Raw genomic sequence first — 17,563 nt, 5'->3', positions numbered from 1 at the left:
GGAGTGGCTGGTGGGTTTGAACCGCCAGCCTTCTGGTTAGCAGTCAAGTGCCTTAGGCACTATGCTACCAGAGCTCCTTATTATAAAATACAAGATATAAATGAGGCTAGTATTTTTGGTTGTACACATTAGTTGTATCATATTAGGTACAAGTATGACTTTATAACTGTATTTAGGTTTAACCAACTGTATGTATGGTTTAAGGAGATGTGTATAGGTACCAAGTAGACAAGAGGTGGACTGTAAAAGTTAAGGTTATATTTTAACTTGGCTAGGCCATGATTCTCAGTGGTTTGGCAGATATTATGTAATCATCCTCCATTTTGTGATATGATATGAGTAGCCAATCTGTTGAAAGGAGAGTTGCCTTAGGGGTGTGACCTGAATTCAATATATATGGATGTTCTGGGAAAGCCTGTCTTCTTTTGATATTGCATTTGACTCATCATTCTCTGACTACTGGTTCTTGGGACATGAGCCAGCAATTTTGGGATTTGCCAGCTTCCGCAGTCCCATGAGCCAACAGCCTGTCATCTGACCTGCCAATATTGGGTTCGTCAACCCCTGCAACCACGTGAGTCAGGAGAAGCCTCCAGCCTGATGCCTGACCCCATGGATTTGGGTCTTGCCAGTCTCCACAACTGCATAAGCCATTTCCTTGAAATAAATCTCTCTGGGTAAATATATGTGCTTCACTGGTTTTGTTCCTATAAAGAACCCAGCCTAGATTTCAGTTCTGGCCTTCTTGAGTAAATCTATGAGAAAAACATGAGGTTTGGCATATAACACAAACTTCAAGACTTGTTTGACCTGCTTGGAAGATGCTGCTTCTGCCTCTTGTATTTGAAGAGATCTATACTTGCCATGAGCCCTATGGGAATTATTCTTTGGTCTCATCACAACCTAGATTTTCAAGTCTGGCTCTAGCTCTGCCCCCCCCCGCCCCCGCCCCCGCCCCCAGTATGGAACCCTGGGCAAATCACTTCATCTTTCTGATCCTAATATCCTTATCTATGAAATGGGTATAATCAAACTTGTACTACAGAGTTGTTGTGAGGATTAAAAAAGACAGTTATGTGAGACGACCTAGCCTAGGGTCTGGACCACCACTAACTATTAGATGACCAACTGGATCAATGAATAAGCTTCAATTGAAGCCAGCAGGTAGAAGTCAAGCTTCTAACAAACTAAGTCCTTCACTAAGACAACATCTCTGTCCTTTAACACTGCCTGCTTATCCTAGGTCAACGCTCCACCTCTATAAGAAGGGATAAGAGTGGGTTCAGTGCCTCTGCTAGATGTCTTGTATTCAGAAAGCCTTCTGCCATGGACACTCAGAATATTCAGGCCAAAGGAAGGAGTCTAAGTAAAGACCTATGCTGGTGCTACCATTTATCAGCATCATGCACATAGCAGAGTGACCTCTAATAATAATTTTGAGTGTCAACTTCTTTGTGAAATGGAGTAATCATAACTACTTACAGGAATGCTGTGGGATTAAATTAGAACATATGTATTAATATTGCAAGGAGCTCTGGTAGCATAGTGCCTAAGGCACTTGACTGCTAACCAGAAGTCTGGCGGTTCAAACCCACCAGCCACTCCTCGGAAGGAAGGTTGGGCAATCCTACTTCTGTAGTGATACTGCCTCGGAAACCCAAGGAGGGATTTCTATGAGTCAGGTCTGACTCGATGACACATAACAACAACAACAACAGTTAATATTGCTGGGGATAAGATCCTCCTGCCCTGCTGCCTAGGTTTTTATGATTTTGACTGAATAAAAGCAATAAGCTGCCCTAAGCAAGAAAAAACGCTCAAGGTTAAATCCTAGGATTAAATGTGGGTAATTTAGACAAATGGAGGAGGTGGGTGGATACAGGAAGGAAGCTTTGGCTTCAGATAAAAGAACAGAATGGATACAAGTTAAGATAAGCAGCCAAAACATCCGCAGTGCCTGAGTCCTGCCAAGGGACAAGAGATAACAAGGGAACCACTAGGTTAGGCCTAGTAAAGGAGGGGAGGAAGCTATTGAGAAGGGTCTTCTGAAAGAGAAACATAGTCATGCCAGCTGGAATGCATTGTTGTTCTATCACTCATAGGCCAAAGTAGGAGGCCATGGTGAAGCAGCATTCTGAGGAACTTGGTTCTGAAGTTTCCATATTCCTCAGCATATGACCCCATTACCCATGGCTGTTTAGTTGATTCCAATTCATAGTGACACTATAGGACAGAGTAGAACCACCCCATAGGTTTTCCAAGGATGTAAATTTTTATGAAAGCAGATTGCCACATCTTTCTCCCAAAGAAAAATGTTTGAACCACTGTGTTTGAACCACTGATCTTTTCATTAGCAGCCGAGTATGTTAACCACTGTGCTACCAGGGCTCCTTCCTTAGCATATGAGATCCTGTTAAATGAGGATGTCACTGCCTATATGTGAGAGCAGTATCAGCCATCCCTTCCCTTTGTGAAGAGGTTTATAAAGCAGGGTCCTTCAGTGGCTTTGGAGGAGCAGTCCTGACACCCAGTTGGAGGGATATGGTCTACAGTCTTGCTTCCTAGCCACTGATTCCCACCTGTCTCATCTGTGTCAGTATAGCCCAGAGATGCCTGTGTTGTATAGGCTGCCTTTGGTGTCTAGGGAGTTGTTAGAGAGGTATGATCCCTCCTTTCCTTGTATTTGGTGTGGAAAATCTGCAGCATCTGAATGTACATCTCTATGATTGTGGGAAGAGTGCAGAAGACTCTGGACAGCGGTGTCCTGAGACCATGTCGTTCCATACCTGGATGCCATGGAAGCCTGAACTCCACAGGCTGATGAGGAAGATCATTGCCCAAGGGAGCCTTGAAGACCAACACAATGCTCACATGGCCTCCATGAGACAGGAACTGTCAGTTTTGATCACTATTGTAACCCCAGTGAGGGAACACAATAGGTACTCAATAAATATTTATTGTAAGAGAAAGTAATAATGCTATCTCTCTATTTTAGGCCACAAGTAGTACTATGATGGGAAGGTTTCCTAACTTTTTGTGAATTCTCACTCTTATGATGCTAACTAGCATTTCACGGTCAGGGAAGTAGCCTAATATTCTTATTCCAGGAATATACACAGGCCTCCCTGCTGAGGGAGGAGCTACCCTGGGAACACTCTAAAATCTTATATAGTAGCTGAAGCCTTATCCTAGGATGACACTTAGGGAGTTAATCAGAGATTGCAAATTGGTGGCCCCTTCCCCAAATCTGACTTGTAGAAATATTTGGCTCATACAGAGTTTAGGAGCTCTGGTAGCATAATGCCTAAGGCATTTGACTGCTAACCAGAAGGCTGGCAGTTCAAACCCACCAGCCACTCCTCGGAAGGAAGGTTGGGCAATCCTACTTCCGTAGTAATACTGCCTCGGAAACCCAAGGAGGGGTCGCTATGAGTCGGGGCCAACTCGATGGCAAATAACAACAACAACAAATACAGAGTTTATAATTTTTTAAAATTAGTTGCACTTAAAAATCAGAGATCATACAATTCTGACTCTCCAGATTCTCTTGAAGAACTGAAAAATAAGAGAATATCAGCTAGTGCTGACTATAAGAGTCATGCATGTTCTAGCTTTCCGAACTTCTTCCTGGCTCTCTCACTCATTTAAATATCCTATCTAGCTTCTGTATGCACCTGAGTTTGCAATGCCTGCTTTAGAAGACCTAAGGAGGAAAAGCACAGCCTTGGTTGATCAGGGGAGCCAAGCCCTGCTCCAAGCCCTCTTTGCATCTGCTTGGATATAAATGAGACCCCCTCACCTGATGAGTCAGTAATAGCTGGATCCGCCAGCCGCCCATAGTGTGCCATGAGTTTGAGCTTGGTCTCCTGTTTTCTGTGTTTCTTGCCCACGTAATGTTGTTGAGCCATGACAGGGTCGTTGAAAGTTGCGTGGCAGAGGCTGCAGAACTTGTCTGGGTCTATCATGTCTCTGTTCTGGTGCAAGGCTAAAGTGGAGGCCACAAGAAAAGGGTTTGTAAGGCATTTTGACAGAGCCGTGACAAGTTAAAATAGAAACAATGAAAAACTCAGAAGGTGCCAAACTTTCGAGTATGCTGAATGGAAAGACAGGCTGGCATCACTAGTCAGTCACATCTGCAGATGTAGCACTGCCTGTGTGAATCACATTTTGAATGTCTTCTCTAAGTAGGGAAACTGGGAAGACACGGGGGAGCCCAAAGACCAGCCATTCTGTTTTGCAGCTTTAACTATTTTAGGCACATGAATCCTGCTTTTCTCATATTCTAAGGAGGCTCTGAGCATCTGTTATCAAGTTGCCAAATTACAATAGAGTGGATATATACATACTTGCAGTCTTTTCATTTCTCAGAATCCTCTGGAACTTGACAGAAAGTGGGACAAAAAGTTTGAGTATTTTATTCCCATCTTCAAAGTATCCTAGTTACAGAGGTGAAAAACAATGTATAGATACAGAAATTGAGGGCTTGAGGCTCATACAGAGCTCACATGGTCATTTAGAAAAGGCCCTTTATACCAGAGATGCCTTTTAGAATGCACTGCCTTCCAGGCTGAGTGGGGGAGAGAAGACGATGATACTAACACTTAATTATACGCTCTGAACATATATTTTGATCTTTGGCCCTCATAATTACCCCATGAGGTTGGTATTATTTTGCCACAATATAGAGAAAAACAGGGGGAAGTGACTTGCCCAAGGACACTCAGCTAGTGAGCGAACCCAGGTCTGTGTGGCTCTAAAGCCTTATGCTATGCCAGGCTGCCAGAGTACGACAGGGAGACCTGAGGGCTATATCTCTTGCTTTCAGCTTCAGAAAACATCCTGGACTGTGGTTAATGAACCAGGCTAATCAGAGCCTGGTGTGGGCATGTACGTAAGCCTTCTGTGGATCAACCTACTTTCTAAGGCTGACTACAGGCCATGTCATACTGCCTTATAAAGCAGATGCTGTAACTCACTAATAAGTTTCCATAATGTGGCCCAGGCTCCCTGCCAGTGGTGGTGGAAGGGCTAGGCAGCACTCCTAGGCAGAGGAGATGGCACAGTCTGCTCAGATGCTCTTTCAGCCCTGTACCACTGCAGTGGGGAGGTTTTGAAAATTTCTAGTAAGCCAGAAGAAATTATTGTCTTTTCCCCACAATGGTCTTCCAGTATAGGGCATCTCAATTTTCCTGGCCATTGACTTTTGTCTCCGCTACTCATTTGAAAAGTAATGTACATGTTGCAGGATATTTAATAATTTGAGAAAATATTCAGTATGTATTGAGTGAAAAAAGGAGATTATAAAGCAATCTGTTTCTTATATGTTTTGTATAACAACAAAAAACACACAGGTTATGCATAGGAAAAGGACCAAAAGTAGATTAAAGAATGCTTTTTTGTATTTTCCAACTTTTCTCCAATGAATATAGTTTTGTTTATATCAGAAAAGGGGTAATAATGGTCATTAAGGGATAATAGTACTGAAAAAGTACTTAAAAAGATACTGATGAGAAGCATATGAAGTAAATCAATAGGCAATGCTGGAGGAACTGCTTACTGAGCTATCAGGCATGCAATAGAAATGAGAGCTATAGGAGTCTTCTGTCAGGAAATAGCTTAAAATATGAAAAGAACTGTTCTATAGTGATGTTTACTGTAGTGTTATTTATAAGACCAAAGAAAGGAGAGGAGGGAGTAACTCAAATGTTCAATGTTGGAGAAATAGTCAAGTGTGGTATGATACTATGTTATGTACAAAACCAAACCAAACTCACTGCCATTGAGTTGAACCCGACTCATAGTGACCCCTCCTTGGGTTTCTGAGGCGGTATCACTATAGAAGTAGATTACTCAATCTTCCTTCCGAGGAGTGGCTGGTGGGTTTGAACCGCCAATCTTCTGGTTAGTAGTCAAATGCCTTAGGCACTATGCTACCAGAGCTCCTAGGATGTTATGTAGTCATTAACAATGTTTATGAAAAAGTTTTTAATAACACAGGAAATATATTAAAAACAGTACAGAAAGAAATTATATATACCATATGGTATTATTATTAAAAGAAATCATTGTTAAAATGTAATCCATACATGTATACTGGTATTTTGAAAAATCACCAGCATATTAACAGTGTTTCTCTATGGTGGAAGGATCTGGGTGATATCTGACTTTTTTCTTTGTACCTTTTGCATGATTTGAACTGAAATTCCTCATAATGAGCATGCACCATTTTTATAAAAACAATAAAGTTATTTAAAGTAGTCTATGTTTATATGCACATATGCATGGATTTAATATAAAGTAAATGAATATACATACAGATACAAGTACACATAACAAAAGACTAAAGGAGAAACAGTATTCCAAAATGTTAATGGTTGTTATCTCTGATAATGGTAAAATTATGGCTAATTTTTCTTTCTACTCATCTGTATTTTCCACAACATACTTATATTACTTTTACATTAGAGAAAAATATTTAATTTCAGAAGTGTAAGTTCATGTAATAACATGGAAACGTGCTTAAAATCAAATGTTAAAAAAAGAAAACAAAATACAAACAGTACATGCATTATGTAAAAATGTATCTGCATGTGGCAAAGGCCAAAAGTGAATACAGAAAACAATCTGAGTATGAACTCTTTGGGACTGGGCATATTTCAGGGCTAGGGCATTCCTGGACGTATTCATTTCTCATGTGTAAAAACGTAAGTCTGTGACCTTATAAAGTTCTGTTCTTAAGCTAGTTTCCCTTGGCCTAATGCTTCATCTTTCTATACCATCATGGTTAACAAAAGCAATCAGCACTATTATAGTTTAATGATGAATGAACCACAAGCAAGGCTAATGACATGCACCAGGTGGTAGATACCTGACCAACTACCACATTTTATGGGGGATTCCATTCATTGGTTATCATGATGATGGGGACAATGACAATAATAATAATAACAGCTGTCACTTACAGAGTATCTGTTATATTCTAGGTGCTTTTTATGTATTATTTTGTCTTCATAAACTATGAAGTAGAGCATTATCTTATGTTTCATAGGTGAGAGAACTCAAATACAAAGTCACAAAGATGGCAATAACAGTGCCAGCATTTACAATTGGGTCTCTGACTTCAAAGCCCATTTCTGTTGTCTCATGCCAGGAATAACGGGATTTGAATATGAATAGTGGGTGTAGTTATGAGTGATTTTTCACCCTATCTTCAAAGCCTTTCAAAACATTGATATCTTGGAGTGCCAATATATAAAAGAAATAAATAGTATACTTCTTGGAGCAAAGTAAAGAGAGAAGCAACCATTACAAAGGAAAAAATAAATAAAGATCAAAGAATTTTCATTTGCAGAAATTTCAATTAACTAATTGTAGTTAGCAGGGGTTAAAAATCCCAGAAAGTCAGGAATTAATGAGATAAAAGCAAGGATTGAGCCCCAGTGGTGACAAGATAATGGGGGCTATTTTAGAAGCTGCTGCACTGAGAATGAATTCATGACAGCTGAAAACATAGCTTGCTGGGCAACAGTAGCAGCACTGAAGTATTCGGCTTTGAAAGGCAAGTCCCTTGTCTTGAGGAGAACAGGTGGTTTTTGAGGATAAAAGTGAACTGAGCATAACCTTAGCACTTGAAAAAGACAGAGATTTAGCTTTCAACTTGGAACACATGGTGATAAGGGCAGGGAGGACGCTGGGAGGGAAAAATCTAAGCACAAAATGTAGGAGATAGAATGCTCTCCCGTATGCTCGGCCTGCAGGACTTGGCAATCCTGAGTTATAATTTCTGGGCCAAAAGCTGGGGCCTAAAAAATCTTCTACAGAGAAAAATTGATGTAAGCAAAGAAAGGGAGTGTAGGTGAACACAACTCTGAGGCTACTTTTCAGTGAAGCTGGGTCTACTTTGATATTTTTAAAAGCCTCTCAAAAGCAATTCAACCTCTCGAAGTCTGTGGCCCCACTGAGCATTTCTGAGAGCACCCGGCCCATATAGCACTACTCAGGAAAACCAGTACCTTCCACCTTAGTGGATTGCTGCTTCAGCTTTAAGTTCTTTGCGTGGGTCTTCCCCAGGTAGTGTGACTGGGCCACGACAGGGGAAGAAAAGGTCATGTTACAGATGGGGCAGCACTGGTTCTTGTCTTTGCTTCTGCTGCTCTTCTGTGGTTGGGAGAGAGAACATAGGTCTGATCATGCCACTGCCCAGCCAGAAAATCTTCAATGGTTTCCCACTGCCCATAGGAGGTTGGCCATCCAAGGCCCCTTCACAAGCTGACCCCCACCTACCTTTCTTCAGCTACTTCATCCCAGGCTACTCACCGTTTCCCACTTTGTTCTCTGACACTACTTTGCTTTGCTTGGGCTGTTCCTGCTTCCTAGAACACTCTTCCTTCCTTGCCTGCCTGGCATATGCCTATTTAGCCTTCAAGGCCCGGTTTAAATATTTCTTCTAGGAGACCTTATTTCATGAAAATCATTCAGCAAACAAATTATCAAAAGCCCCTATGTGTAAGCACTCCAGCAAGAATTAATCTTGGCTCCTCCTCTATATCCCTAGAGTCCTTTAAATAGACCTCTAACATACCAATTATTACCCTAAACTGCCACTGTCATACATTAAGAGGCTCTTCTGTGAACTGAAGTGCAACATTTGGGCATGGACTGCTTGACTAGTCTATTTCCTAGTCCTAGCACTCTGCTTGAGCCTGGCACAAAGGAGATGCTCAGGGTTTGCTGAGCAAGCAGAATACTGGATTTTATTTGTTGATTATGATTAGACTAGAAAACAATGTATTTCAAGCCTATATTAAGGGCTTCCAAACTCTCTGAGAAAGTCTGATCTCTGAACAGCGTGTTCACTCCAAGACAGGGTTTCTCAACTTTGGCACCATTTACATTTTGAACTTGATAATTCTTTGTTATGGGTTGTCTTTTATATTATAAATATTGCAGGATATTTAGCAGCAACTCTGGCTCTATCCACTAGATGCCAGTAACACAACCTTAAGTTGTGACAACCAAAAACGTTTCTAGATGTTGCCAAATGTGCCCTGGGGGCAAAAATCACCAATTGAGAACTACTAGCTGTAAGATAATCATTTGCCTAGATCAGGAAAGAGGGTGAGGGCTTGATATTAACATCCCCTTATATACCTACAATTGTAATTTTCAAAATTCTTTCATATGTGTGGTCTCATTTGAATACTGTATCACTCGAAGAGTTGAAGGAACTGAGGCCCAGGGTGGCACTTGCCCAGGGTCACAGGGTAGATTACTGAGAGAATTGGGACTCTTTATCTCCCTGAATTCTAAATCATAAAAAGGGCCATCAGAGGATGATTCCAGGAAACCTGGAGAAGTCATGATGAAAGCCCTTCCAAATCTGTGGTCACTATAATAGAAGGCAACAGTTTGTAAAGTAAGCTCCTACTTGCTGACCATGTACTGGGAACTGGAAATTTACCTCACAATCCCCTTAAGAGGTAGTAGGGATTATCAGCTCCATTTTAGGAAGGTTACACAAAGTCACGCAACCAGTGGGTTGCAGAGCCCTAGTCTAGTGACTTCTCATCTCATGACCTTTGCATGGCTTCTCAAGGAATAAAAATAATTGTACTCCCTCAGGGGTGGGAAATCATTTCAACTTAGTTCTCACATTATTTCTGAGCCAAAAAACAAAGGTAATTACATCTCAATCAGAGCAGGCATTTAGAAAGGCATTCCTTACACTTGCTTATTTAAAACATTCGAGAGCAGAACTTGGCATTTTCCCTTGGATCTCAAGATTAAGCAAGCAGCCTGGCTCCATTTCATTTTCTCTCCTTGAGCAGAGAACGGGCAGCTTCTTATCTGGCTCAACAAACCACTGGGCTCCATTTACTGAGTCTCTAGTATGTGCCAGGCTCTGTGTTGGGGGCCTTTAATAAACCCTCCCTCATTTTAATTTGGAAAAATTATAAAAGGTGGTATCATCCTCATTTTCTAGAGGAAGAATCAAGGTCCAACTCACACAGCAGGGCCAGGATTTGAAGCCAAGTCGGTCTGACTCCAAAGCCCATGCTCTTTACACCACACCAACCTGCCTGCTGGCTTCACCAGGAAGTGAGAGGTCTCAACATGGCAGCTGTATTACCTGATCTGAGTCTAGCTTCTTCGTTTCCCCCTTTAATGTCTCCATTCCATGGATTGCTAGGTATCTCTTCACTTTGTTGGCATGTTTTTTGCTCTGCAAGAACCCAGGAAAAAGATCAAAGATATCCAAATGCCATTTCATAGCTAAGGCACTCAAAAACACTCACTAGATTTTCATCTGGTTCCTCCTCATGAAAACTTCTGAGGAGGAGCGGGTGGAGGAAGAAGCCCAGTTTATTGAGTTCCTACTCTGTGCAAGGCACTTTACATACTGTCCAATTTATTCTCCACAACAAATCTATGAGAAAATGATTACCATCTTTATCTTATAGATGAGGAAACTGAGGCTGAAGATGGTGAGGTTTCTTGCCCAAGATGAACAGCAGAGTTGTGATTCAAACTTAGGTCTATTTAAAGCCAAAGCTCATACACCCTACTATACCAAGATGCAAGGGAAGATCCAAGTATAGTGGTCCTGATTTAGATGGAAGAGATGAGACTCAGAGCAGTTAAGTCAACCTTCTAGTCACAAGCCAACATGCATGGAGGCAATGTCTGAGTGGATAAGAAGAAATTACACTTTCCTGTGCAAGCCAGGGAGAAGCTGGGGTCTGGAAAGTAAAGCAGTACTGGAGGTACAGAGGCATACCTGGTAATGTGCCAGCTTCTGGGACTCAGAAATGAGCAAGGCGCAGCAAACCTTACACTGCGTGCTGGTGAAGAGACACTGGTTCTTCTGGATCATGTGCTCCACTACAGAGGGGAAAATAAAAAAATCTTTGAGTTAATACACACTTCCTTTAACAGGATGGTCTTTGAACCCCTGCCATACAACTGCATCAGCAAACCTCAATTACCCAGCCACTACTGCTTTCAGGGCTCATGCTATTATAACTCTTATAAAACCAAACCAATTGCTGCAAAGTTGATTCTGACTTATGGCAATCCCATGTGTTTCAGAGTAGAACTGTGTTCCACAGGGCTTTCAGTGGCTGTGACCTTTTGGAAATACCGTATTTTTACATAAATAATGTGTACATTATATGTTTTTTGCAAACCATGCAACCCCCTCAGGTATTCCTATGTATACTGCATGTGGAAAAACATGGTAGAGCATTAGGCTTCTTTTTTTCTTAAGAGCCTCTGGGTCGATCTGAACCATCAACTTTTTGGTTAATAGGCAAGTGCTTAATTGTTTATATCACTAAGGGACTCCATACCATCTGTACTATTACTTATTTTATAATTTTATATAAGCCAACTTTCTCTACTTAATAAATTCTTTGAAAAAGGAATCTTTAGGTCATTACCTAAGTAGATATCAATAAAAATGAAATAATTCTAGCCAGGTATGGATGTCAGAGGCTTAGTGCTCTATTTAAAAGGAAGAATAGGAGAATAACTGTTACAGACATGGTAGCACTCAAGTGAGACTCCCCACTGATAGAATCAGGGCTAAGACTTGAAAAGGGAGTAATTTTTTCAATTCTTCATCTGACTTGAGTTCCATCATGGCACTGATAATCTGAGGCAGAGTCCCCTGGAAAGGGATCAGGATGCCATGGCAGAAGGTCTCATTGGCAAGGTCTCCACAGGATCTAAAGTTTACCTATGCCAGTCCTTTTGGGCAGAAGGGTTGATGTTTCAGGTAATATTTCTACCATTGAGGATTCTTATTTATTTCTCCACTTTTCTTCTATAGTGTTTATTACATTGTTGTGAAAGCCCTTGCCTACCTCAACTGTGCTCAGAAAAACCAAGGCAAGGGGACCTATGGGCATATTTGGGTCATCACCTTAAAAAAAAGGCAGGGGGTGTAAGAGAAGCTCCTCAGAACAAAAAGTCTCAATTAGGAAGATGATATAAAGGGAATCAGAGCCCAGCTATCCCTCCTCACCTAGACGGTTCTAGGTTTTGTTTTATTAAAGGAAATGGGGTTGCTTTTTAAGAATATTCAGAATTTGGCTCCCTACAAACTAAACAGGCAAGGATCATGTCCTTTATGACTCTGTATCCCCAATATCTAGTACAATACCTGACACACAGCAGGGGCTTGGTGAGCATCTGCTGAAGGAATGAACTACACTTAGTTGCTGGAGCCCAGTCTCAGGTCACAGTGTACACTCACACATTTCACATACCTGTACTCACAATGGGTCTTCTGTGTGCTGGCCTGGGGCCATATCAGAAATAGGATAGATGGTATGAAGTAAATAAATAAGCAAGATAGTGACAGAAAGTGAAAAATGCTATAAAGGAAAAAATAAAAACAATAGTAAGTGATGTAGAATGATGGGCGCAGGGTAGTCAGTGAAGACCACCCTAAGGAGGTATCAGCCGCAAGAAGGTCTGGGGAAACAGTGGTCAAACCTGAAACAGTGCCAAGGTTCTGAAGTAGGGATGAGTTTGGTATGTTCATGGCATGAACTAATAGATTTTATTCTTAATCTAGTAGGAAGCAATAAGACCTAGTTTGTATTTGGAAAAGATTACTCTGATCATTCAGTGAACAGGTTGTATGTGGACAGGAACGGAAGCAGTGAGGAGGAGGCTGTTGCAGTCTTTCAGGCAACAGATGACGGAAGCTTACACTAGAGAGGTAGGCATTGTAGATGGAGAAAAGTGGATATGGAATTATATTCTGGAAGTAGATCTGACATCCAGTCTTTCAGATTAGGTATGGGGTTGTAGGAAGAAGAATCAAGGATAATTCATAGGTTTTGAATCTGAGTAACTAGAACCTGAGAGTAAATGAGATGAGAGCTAGAGGCAGACAGTTTGGAAGAGAAACAAGCATTCACTTTGGCCACGCTAAATGTGAGTGGTCTATTAGACATAAAGGAAAAGACGTCATATAGTCAGCTGGAGATTCAAGTTGGAGCTCAAGGGAGAGGTCAGAGCTGGAGGTATAAACTTGGGAATTAGCAGTGTTTCTTTTGACTACATTTAAAGTTGTGGGACTGGTACACAAAGAAAATGTTCTATATTCTACTTTGGTGAGTAGCGACCAGGGTTTTAAAAGCTGTGAACAGCCAGCTAAGGTGCAACTGCTGGTCTCTCTCTATTCGGAGCAAATAACAGTGAAGAAGATCAAAGACTCATGGAAATAATCAGTCCAAAGGACAGCATGAACCTCAGCCTCCATGACTCTGAGACCAGAACTGGATGGTGCTTGGCTACCATGACCAACTGCTCTGAAAGAGATGATAATAAAAGGTCCAGGATAGAGCTGGAGAAAAATGTAGAACAAAACTCAAAATCATAAAAAAGACCAGGTTTACTGGTCAGATAGAGACTGGCAGAACCCCAAACTATGGCTCTTAGTCACCCTTCCAGCTTGGAACTGAAGTCATGCCCCTTGGCTCAACGATAAGCCAAACAATAGACAGGCCTATGAGGTGAACAGTAACACCAGGGAGGTATGCACTCTTTGGAACAACCAACCTTAAGAGATCAAAAGGGCAGCATCTGTCCAGAGGCAACGTTCAGAAGGTAGGAAGGTATAGGAGAGAAGGACCATGGAGGAAGGAAACATAGGGAGGAAGTGGGGTGAGTGATGTGGAGATTGCAATGTCAGAAACAAAATTGGTACTAATTGTTGAATGGAAAACTAAGTTGCTCTGTAAATGTTCACTCAAATCATAATAAAGTTAAAAATAAAAGTTGTGGGGCTGGAAGAGAACACCTAAAGGAGATGGAGAAAAGAGGGCCTGGGACCGAGTCTTACAAATGAAGTGAAGTTGAATATAAAACAGACTGAATATTAAGATTTAAGAATATTCAGAATTTGGCTCCCTACAAACTAAACAGGCAAGGATCATGTCCTTTATGACTTTGTAACCCCAACATCAAGTATAACAGCTGACCCACAGCAAGGGCTTGGTGAGTATCTGCTGAATGAATGAAGTGCACACTTCTTTGCTGGAGCCCAGTTTCATCCTCTCTTCTGGGCTGCTGTCTAGAGGCATTCAAAATAGTTCAGGGTCTGACCTTCTGCTGCAGGCTGTCCTACAACAGACACTAACAAAACTAGGCTGTTCTGTTGTTGTTGTTATGTGCCATCGAGTCGGACCCGACTCATAGTGACCCCTCCTTGGGTTTCTGAGGCGGTATCCCTATGGAAGTAGATTGCCCAACCTTCCTTCTGAGGAGTGGCTGGTGGGTTTGAACCACCAGCCTTCTGGTTAGCAGTCAAGTGCCTTAGGCACTACGTTACCAGAGCTCCCAGGCTGTTCTAAACCCTTGGTAATAGAATTGTTTACCTTTATAACAAGAAAGTTGGTAAAGCACCAAAATCTACATGCAGTGTGTGCCCAGGCTGACTTCAAGGGGTTTGGGCTATGAGACCTAAAGGCCTCATGAGGTTGTCCAAAAGAAAAATCCTGTCAGTAGGGCATGTGTTAGTTACCTATGTGCTCAATGTGTCTGCAACAGGATCAAGCATGCTTTCCTTACTGAGGAGCAAAATCGTTGTGAAAGTATTCAAGGCACAAGCAGAGTAAAAAAGTTAAGTAAATAAATAAATGGAGTTTTTCTGAATAATGATAATCAAATGGCAAAACAATAAAAAACCCCACAAGGTAAGTAGAAGAGTGGGAGTGAACTTCAGGTGAGAAAGATTTTTTTCCTGGGTCTGCCCCCATCACCTCTCATATCCAGTTGGGGTAAAGGTTCTGCCAGGATGGCACAGGCTATGAGAAGCAATAGTTTCCCAGTAGAAGGGAGACTCACTTGAAGAGGTGGGAAATGTCCACACCCAGCGACATTTGTTGGTGGAAGTGAAGATCTCAGAGGCAAGTGAGCAGGGAAAGTCAAGGCTCTATAAGCCTGAGGTTGCAGCTGTGGTTGTAGCAATCATTTCCTTGGCTAAGACTGTATGGCACTGAGACTTGAGAGGGCCTAAGTTGCCACACACTCCTGGCCAATCATGAGGTTGTACACAGGTGCATAAGTGATGCAAAAGGCCCCAGTGGAAAAAGAAGCCACGGCAGATTTTAACATGACCCAAACTGAGTATACTTCCCTCCTCATACACAGATCCAACTGAGAGGACAGAGGTCTTACTGGCTCCAGATATTTGAAAACAAACTCTGTCCAATCACTGGGTGACTGTTAATCAATGCAGACACCAAAACAAACAAATAACCCACCCCAAACCCCCTGCCATCTAGTCAATTTTGAGTCATAGCAACACTACAGGACAAAGTGGAACTGCCCCACAGGGTTTCCAAGGCTATAAATCTTCAAGGAAGCAGACTGCTACATCTTCCTCCTGCAGAACAGCTGGTAAGTTTCAAACTGCCAACCTTTTGGTTGGCAGCTGAGACTAAACCACTGAGTGACCGGGGCCCCTCATTGGGTTTCCAAGGCTGTAAATCTTTATGGAAGCAGATTGCCCCATCTTCCTTCCACAAAGCAGCTGGTGAGTTTGAACCTCTGACCTTCCGGTTAACAGTCAAGTAAGTGCCTTATCCACTATGCCACCAGAGCTCCTTTAATATACACAGAGAGATAGAAATTATAAAAAACAACCAACTGCTATTAAGGTCTTAGCTACCATATAAGCAGTTTGACTGCTCTGAAGCCACCAAACTGTGAGGAAGCCCAAACTATTCTATGCATGAAGACCATATGGAGAGGCCCTAAGACAACAAGAAGAGAGATGCTTGGCCAGCCCCTAGAAGCTCCATTCCCCTGCTGTTCCAGCTGTGGACACTTTCTGTTGTTGTTGTTGTTGGGTGCCATTCAATTGGCACCGACTCATAGTGACCTTATGTACAACAGAATGAAACACCGCCTGGTCCTGCACTACCTCACAATCCTTGCTATACCTGAGCCCATCGTTGCAACCACTGCATCAATCCATCTCGTTGTGGGCCTTCTCCTTTTTCAATGACTCTCCACATTACCAAGCATGATATCCTTCTCCAGAGAATGGTCCCTTGTGACAACATGACCAAAGTAGGTCAGATGAAGTTTGGCCATTCTCGTGTCCAAGCAGCATTCAGGCTGCACTTCTTCCAGAACAGATCGGTTTGTCCTGGCAGTCCATGGTACTTTCAGTATTCTTCACCAACAACACAACTCAAAAGCATCAACTCTTCTTCGGTCTTCCTTATTCATTGTGCAGCTTTCACAGCATATGTGAGGTGACTGAAAATAACATGGCTTGGGTGAGGTGCACCTTAGTTTTCAAAGAGACATCTTTGCTCTTCAGCCCTTTAAGAGGTCTTTTGCAGCAGATCTGCCCAATGCAATGTGCTGTCTGATTTCCTGACTGCTGCCTCCATGGACGCTGATGATGGATCCAAGTAATATGATCACTGACAACTTCAATCTTTCCTCCATTTGTCATGGCTTATTGGTCCACTTGTGAGAATTTTTGTTTTCTTTATGTTGAGGTGTAATCCACACTGAAGACTGTAGTCTTTAATCTTCATCAGTAAGTGCTTCAACTCATTTTTATTTTCAACAAGCAAGGTTGGATCATTTGTGTATCCCAGGTTGTTAATGAGTCTTCCTCCAATCTGGATGTTGTGTTCTTCATATCTCCTCAGATTTGCTCAGCATACAGATTGGATAAATATGGTGAAAGGATACAACCCAGACACACTCCTTTCTAGATTTTAAACTATGCAGTATTCCCTTGTTCTATTCGAATGACAGCCTCCTGGTCCACGTACAGGTTCCTCATGAGCACAATTAAGTGTTCTGGCATTCCCATTCTTCTCAATGTTATCCATAATTTGTTATGATCCACACAGTTGAATGCTTTTGCATACTCAATAAAATACAAGAAAACATTTTTTTCTGGTATTCTTTGCTTTTAGCCAAGATCCATCTGACATCAGAAATGATATCCCTTGTTCCATGTCCTCTTCTGAATCCAGCTTGCATTTCTGGAAGTTCCCGGTCAACATACTTCTTATCTGTAAATCTCCTAATTTCACCATCATACTTGAAGGACAATTTTGCTACGTATATAATTCTTGGTTGGAAATTTTTCTCTTTCAGGGTTTTATATATACCATCCCATTGCCTTCTTGTCTGCATGGTTTCTGCTGAGAAATTAGAGCTTAGTCTTATTGGTTGCCTTTTGTAGATAACTTTTCGTTTTTCCCATGCTGCTTTCAGGATTCTTTATTTTCTTTGGTTTTGGTGAGTTTGATTACAATATGTCTTGGTGATTTTCTTTTGGGGTCAATCCTGCTTGGGCTTTGTTGGACTTCCTGAATGGATAATTCTCATCTTTCATCATATCAGGGAAGTTCTATTCCAACAAATCTTCAACAATTTTCTCTGTGGTTTTATTTTTTTCTTCCTGTTCTGGAATTCCAATTGTTGTTGTTATGTTGTTGTTAAGTGCCGTCGAGTCGTTTCCGACTCATAGCGACCCCATGCACAGCAGAACGAAACACTGCCCGATCCCGCACCA

The 17,563-nt window shown here is 41.8% G+C and overlaps 1 protein-coding gene across 1 annotated transcript in view; it reads right to left on the bottom strand.

Moving 5' to 3' along the window:
* ZNF346 (zinc finger protein 346) overlaps positions 1 to 17,563 on the bottom strand; it is a 112,576-nt gene that overhangs the window by 51,022 nt on the left and 43,991 nt on the right. The window contains exons 2-5 of the mRNA XM_007952941.2: positions 10,778 to 10,881; positions 10,130 to 10,222; positions 8,013 to 8,157; positions 3,800 to 3,985 (exon numbers count right to left, since the gene is read on the bottom strand). Of these exons, the coding sequence (XP_007951132.1) occupies positions 3,800 to 3,985; positions 8,013 to 8,157; positions 10,130 to 10,222; positions 10,778 to 10,881 (528 nt within the window). The remainder of the gene's footprint in view (positions 1 to 3,799; positions 3,986 to 8,012; positions 8,158 to 10,129; positions 10,223 to 10,777; positions 10,882 to 17,563) is intronic.

Source organism: Orycteropus afer, unplaced genomic scaffold (genome assembly GCF_000298275.1).
Source record: "Orycteropus afer afer isolate SDZICR_OR568_19922 unplaced genomic scaffold, OryAfe1.0 scaffold00366, whole genome shotgun sequence".
In the NCBI taxonomy this organism is placed as follows: domain Eukaryota; kingdom Metazoa; phylum Chordata; class Mammalia; order Tubulidentata; family Orycteropodidae; genus Orycteropus; species Orycteropus afer.
Note: the sequence above shows the minus strand (reverse complement) of the source record. Positions and strands in the feature narration are given on the sequence as shown.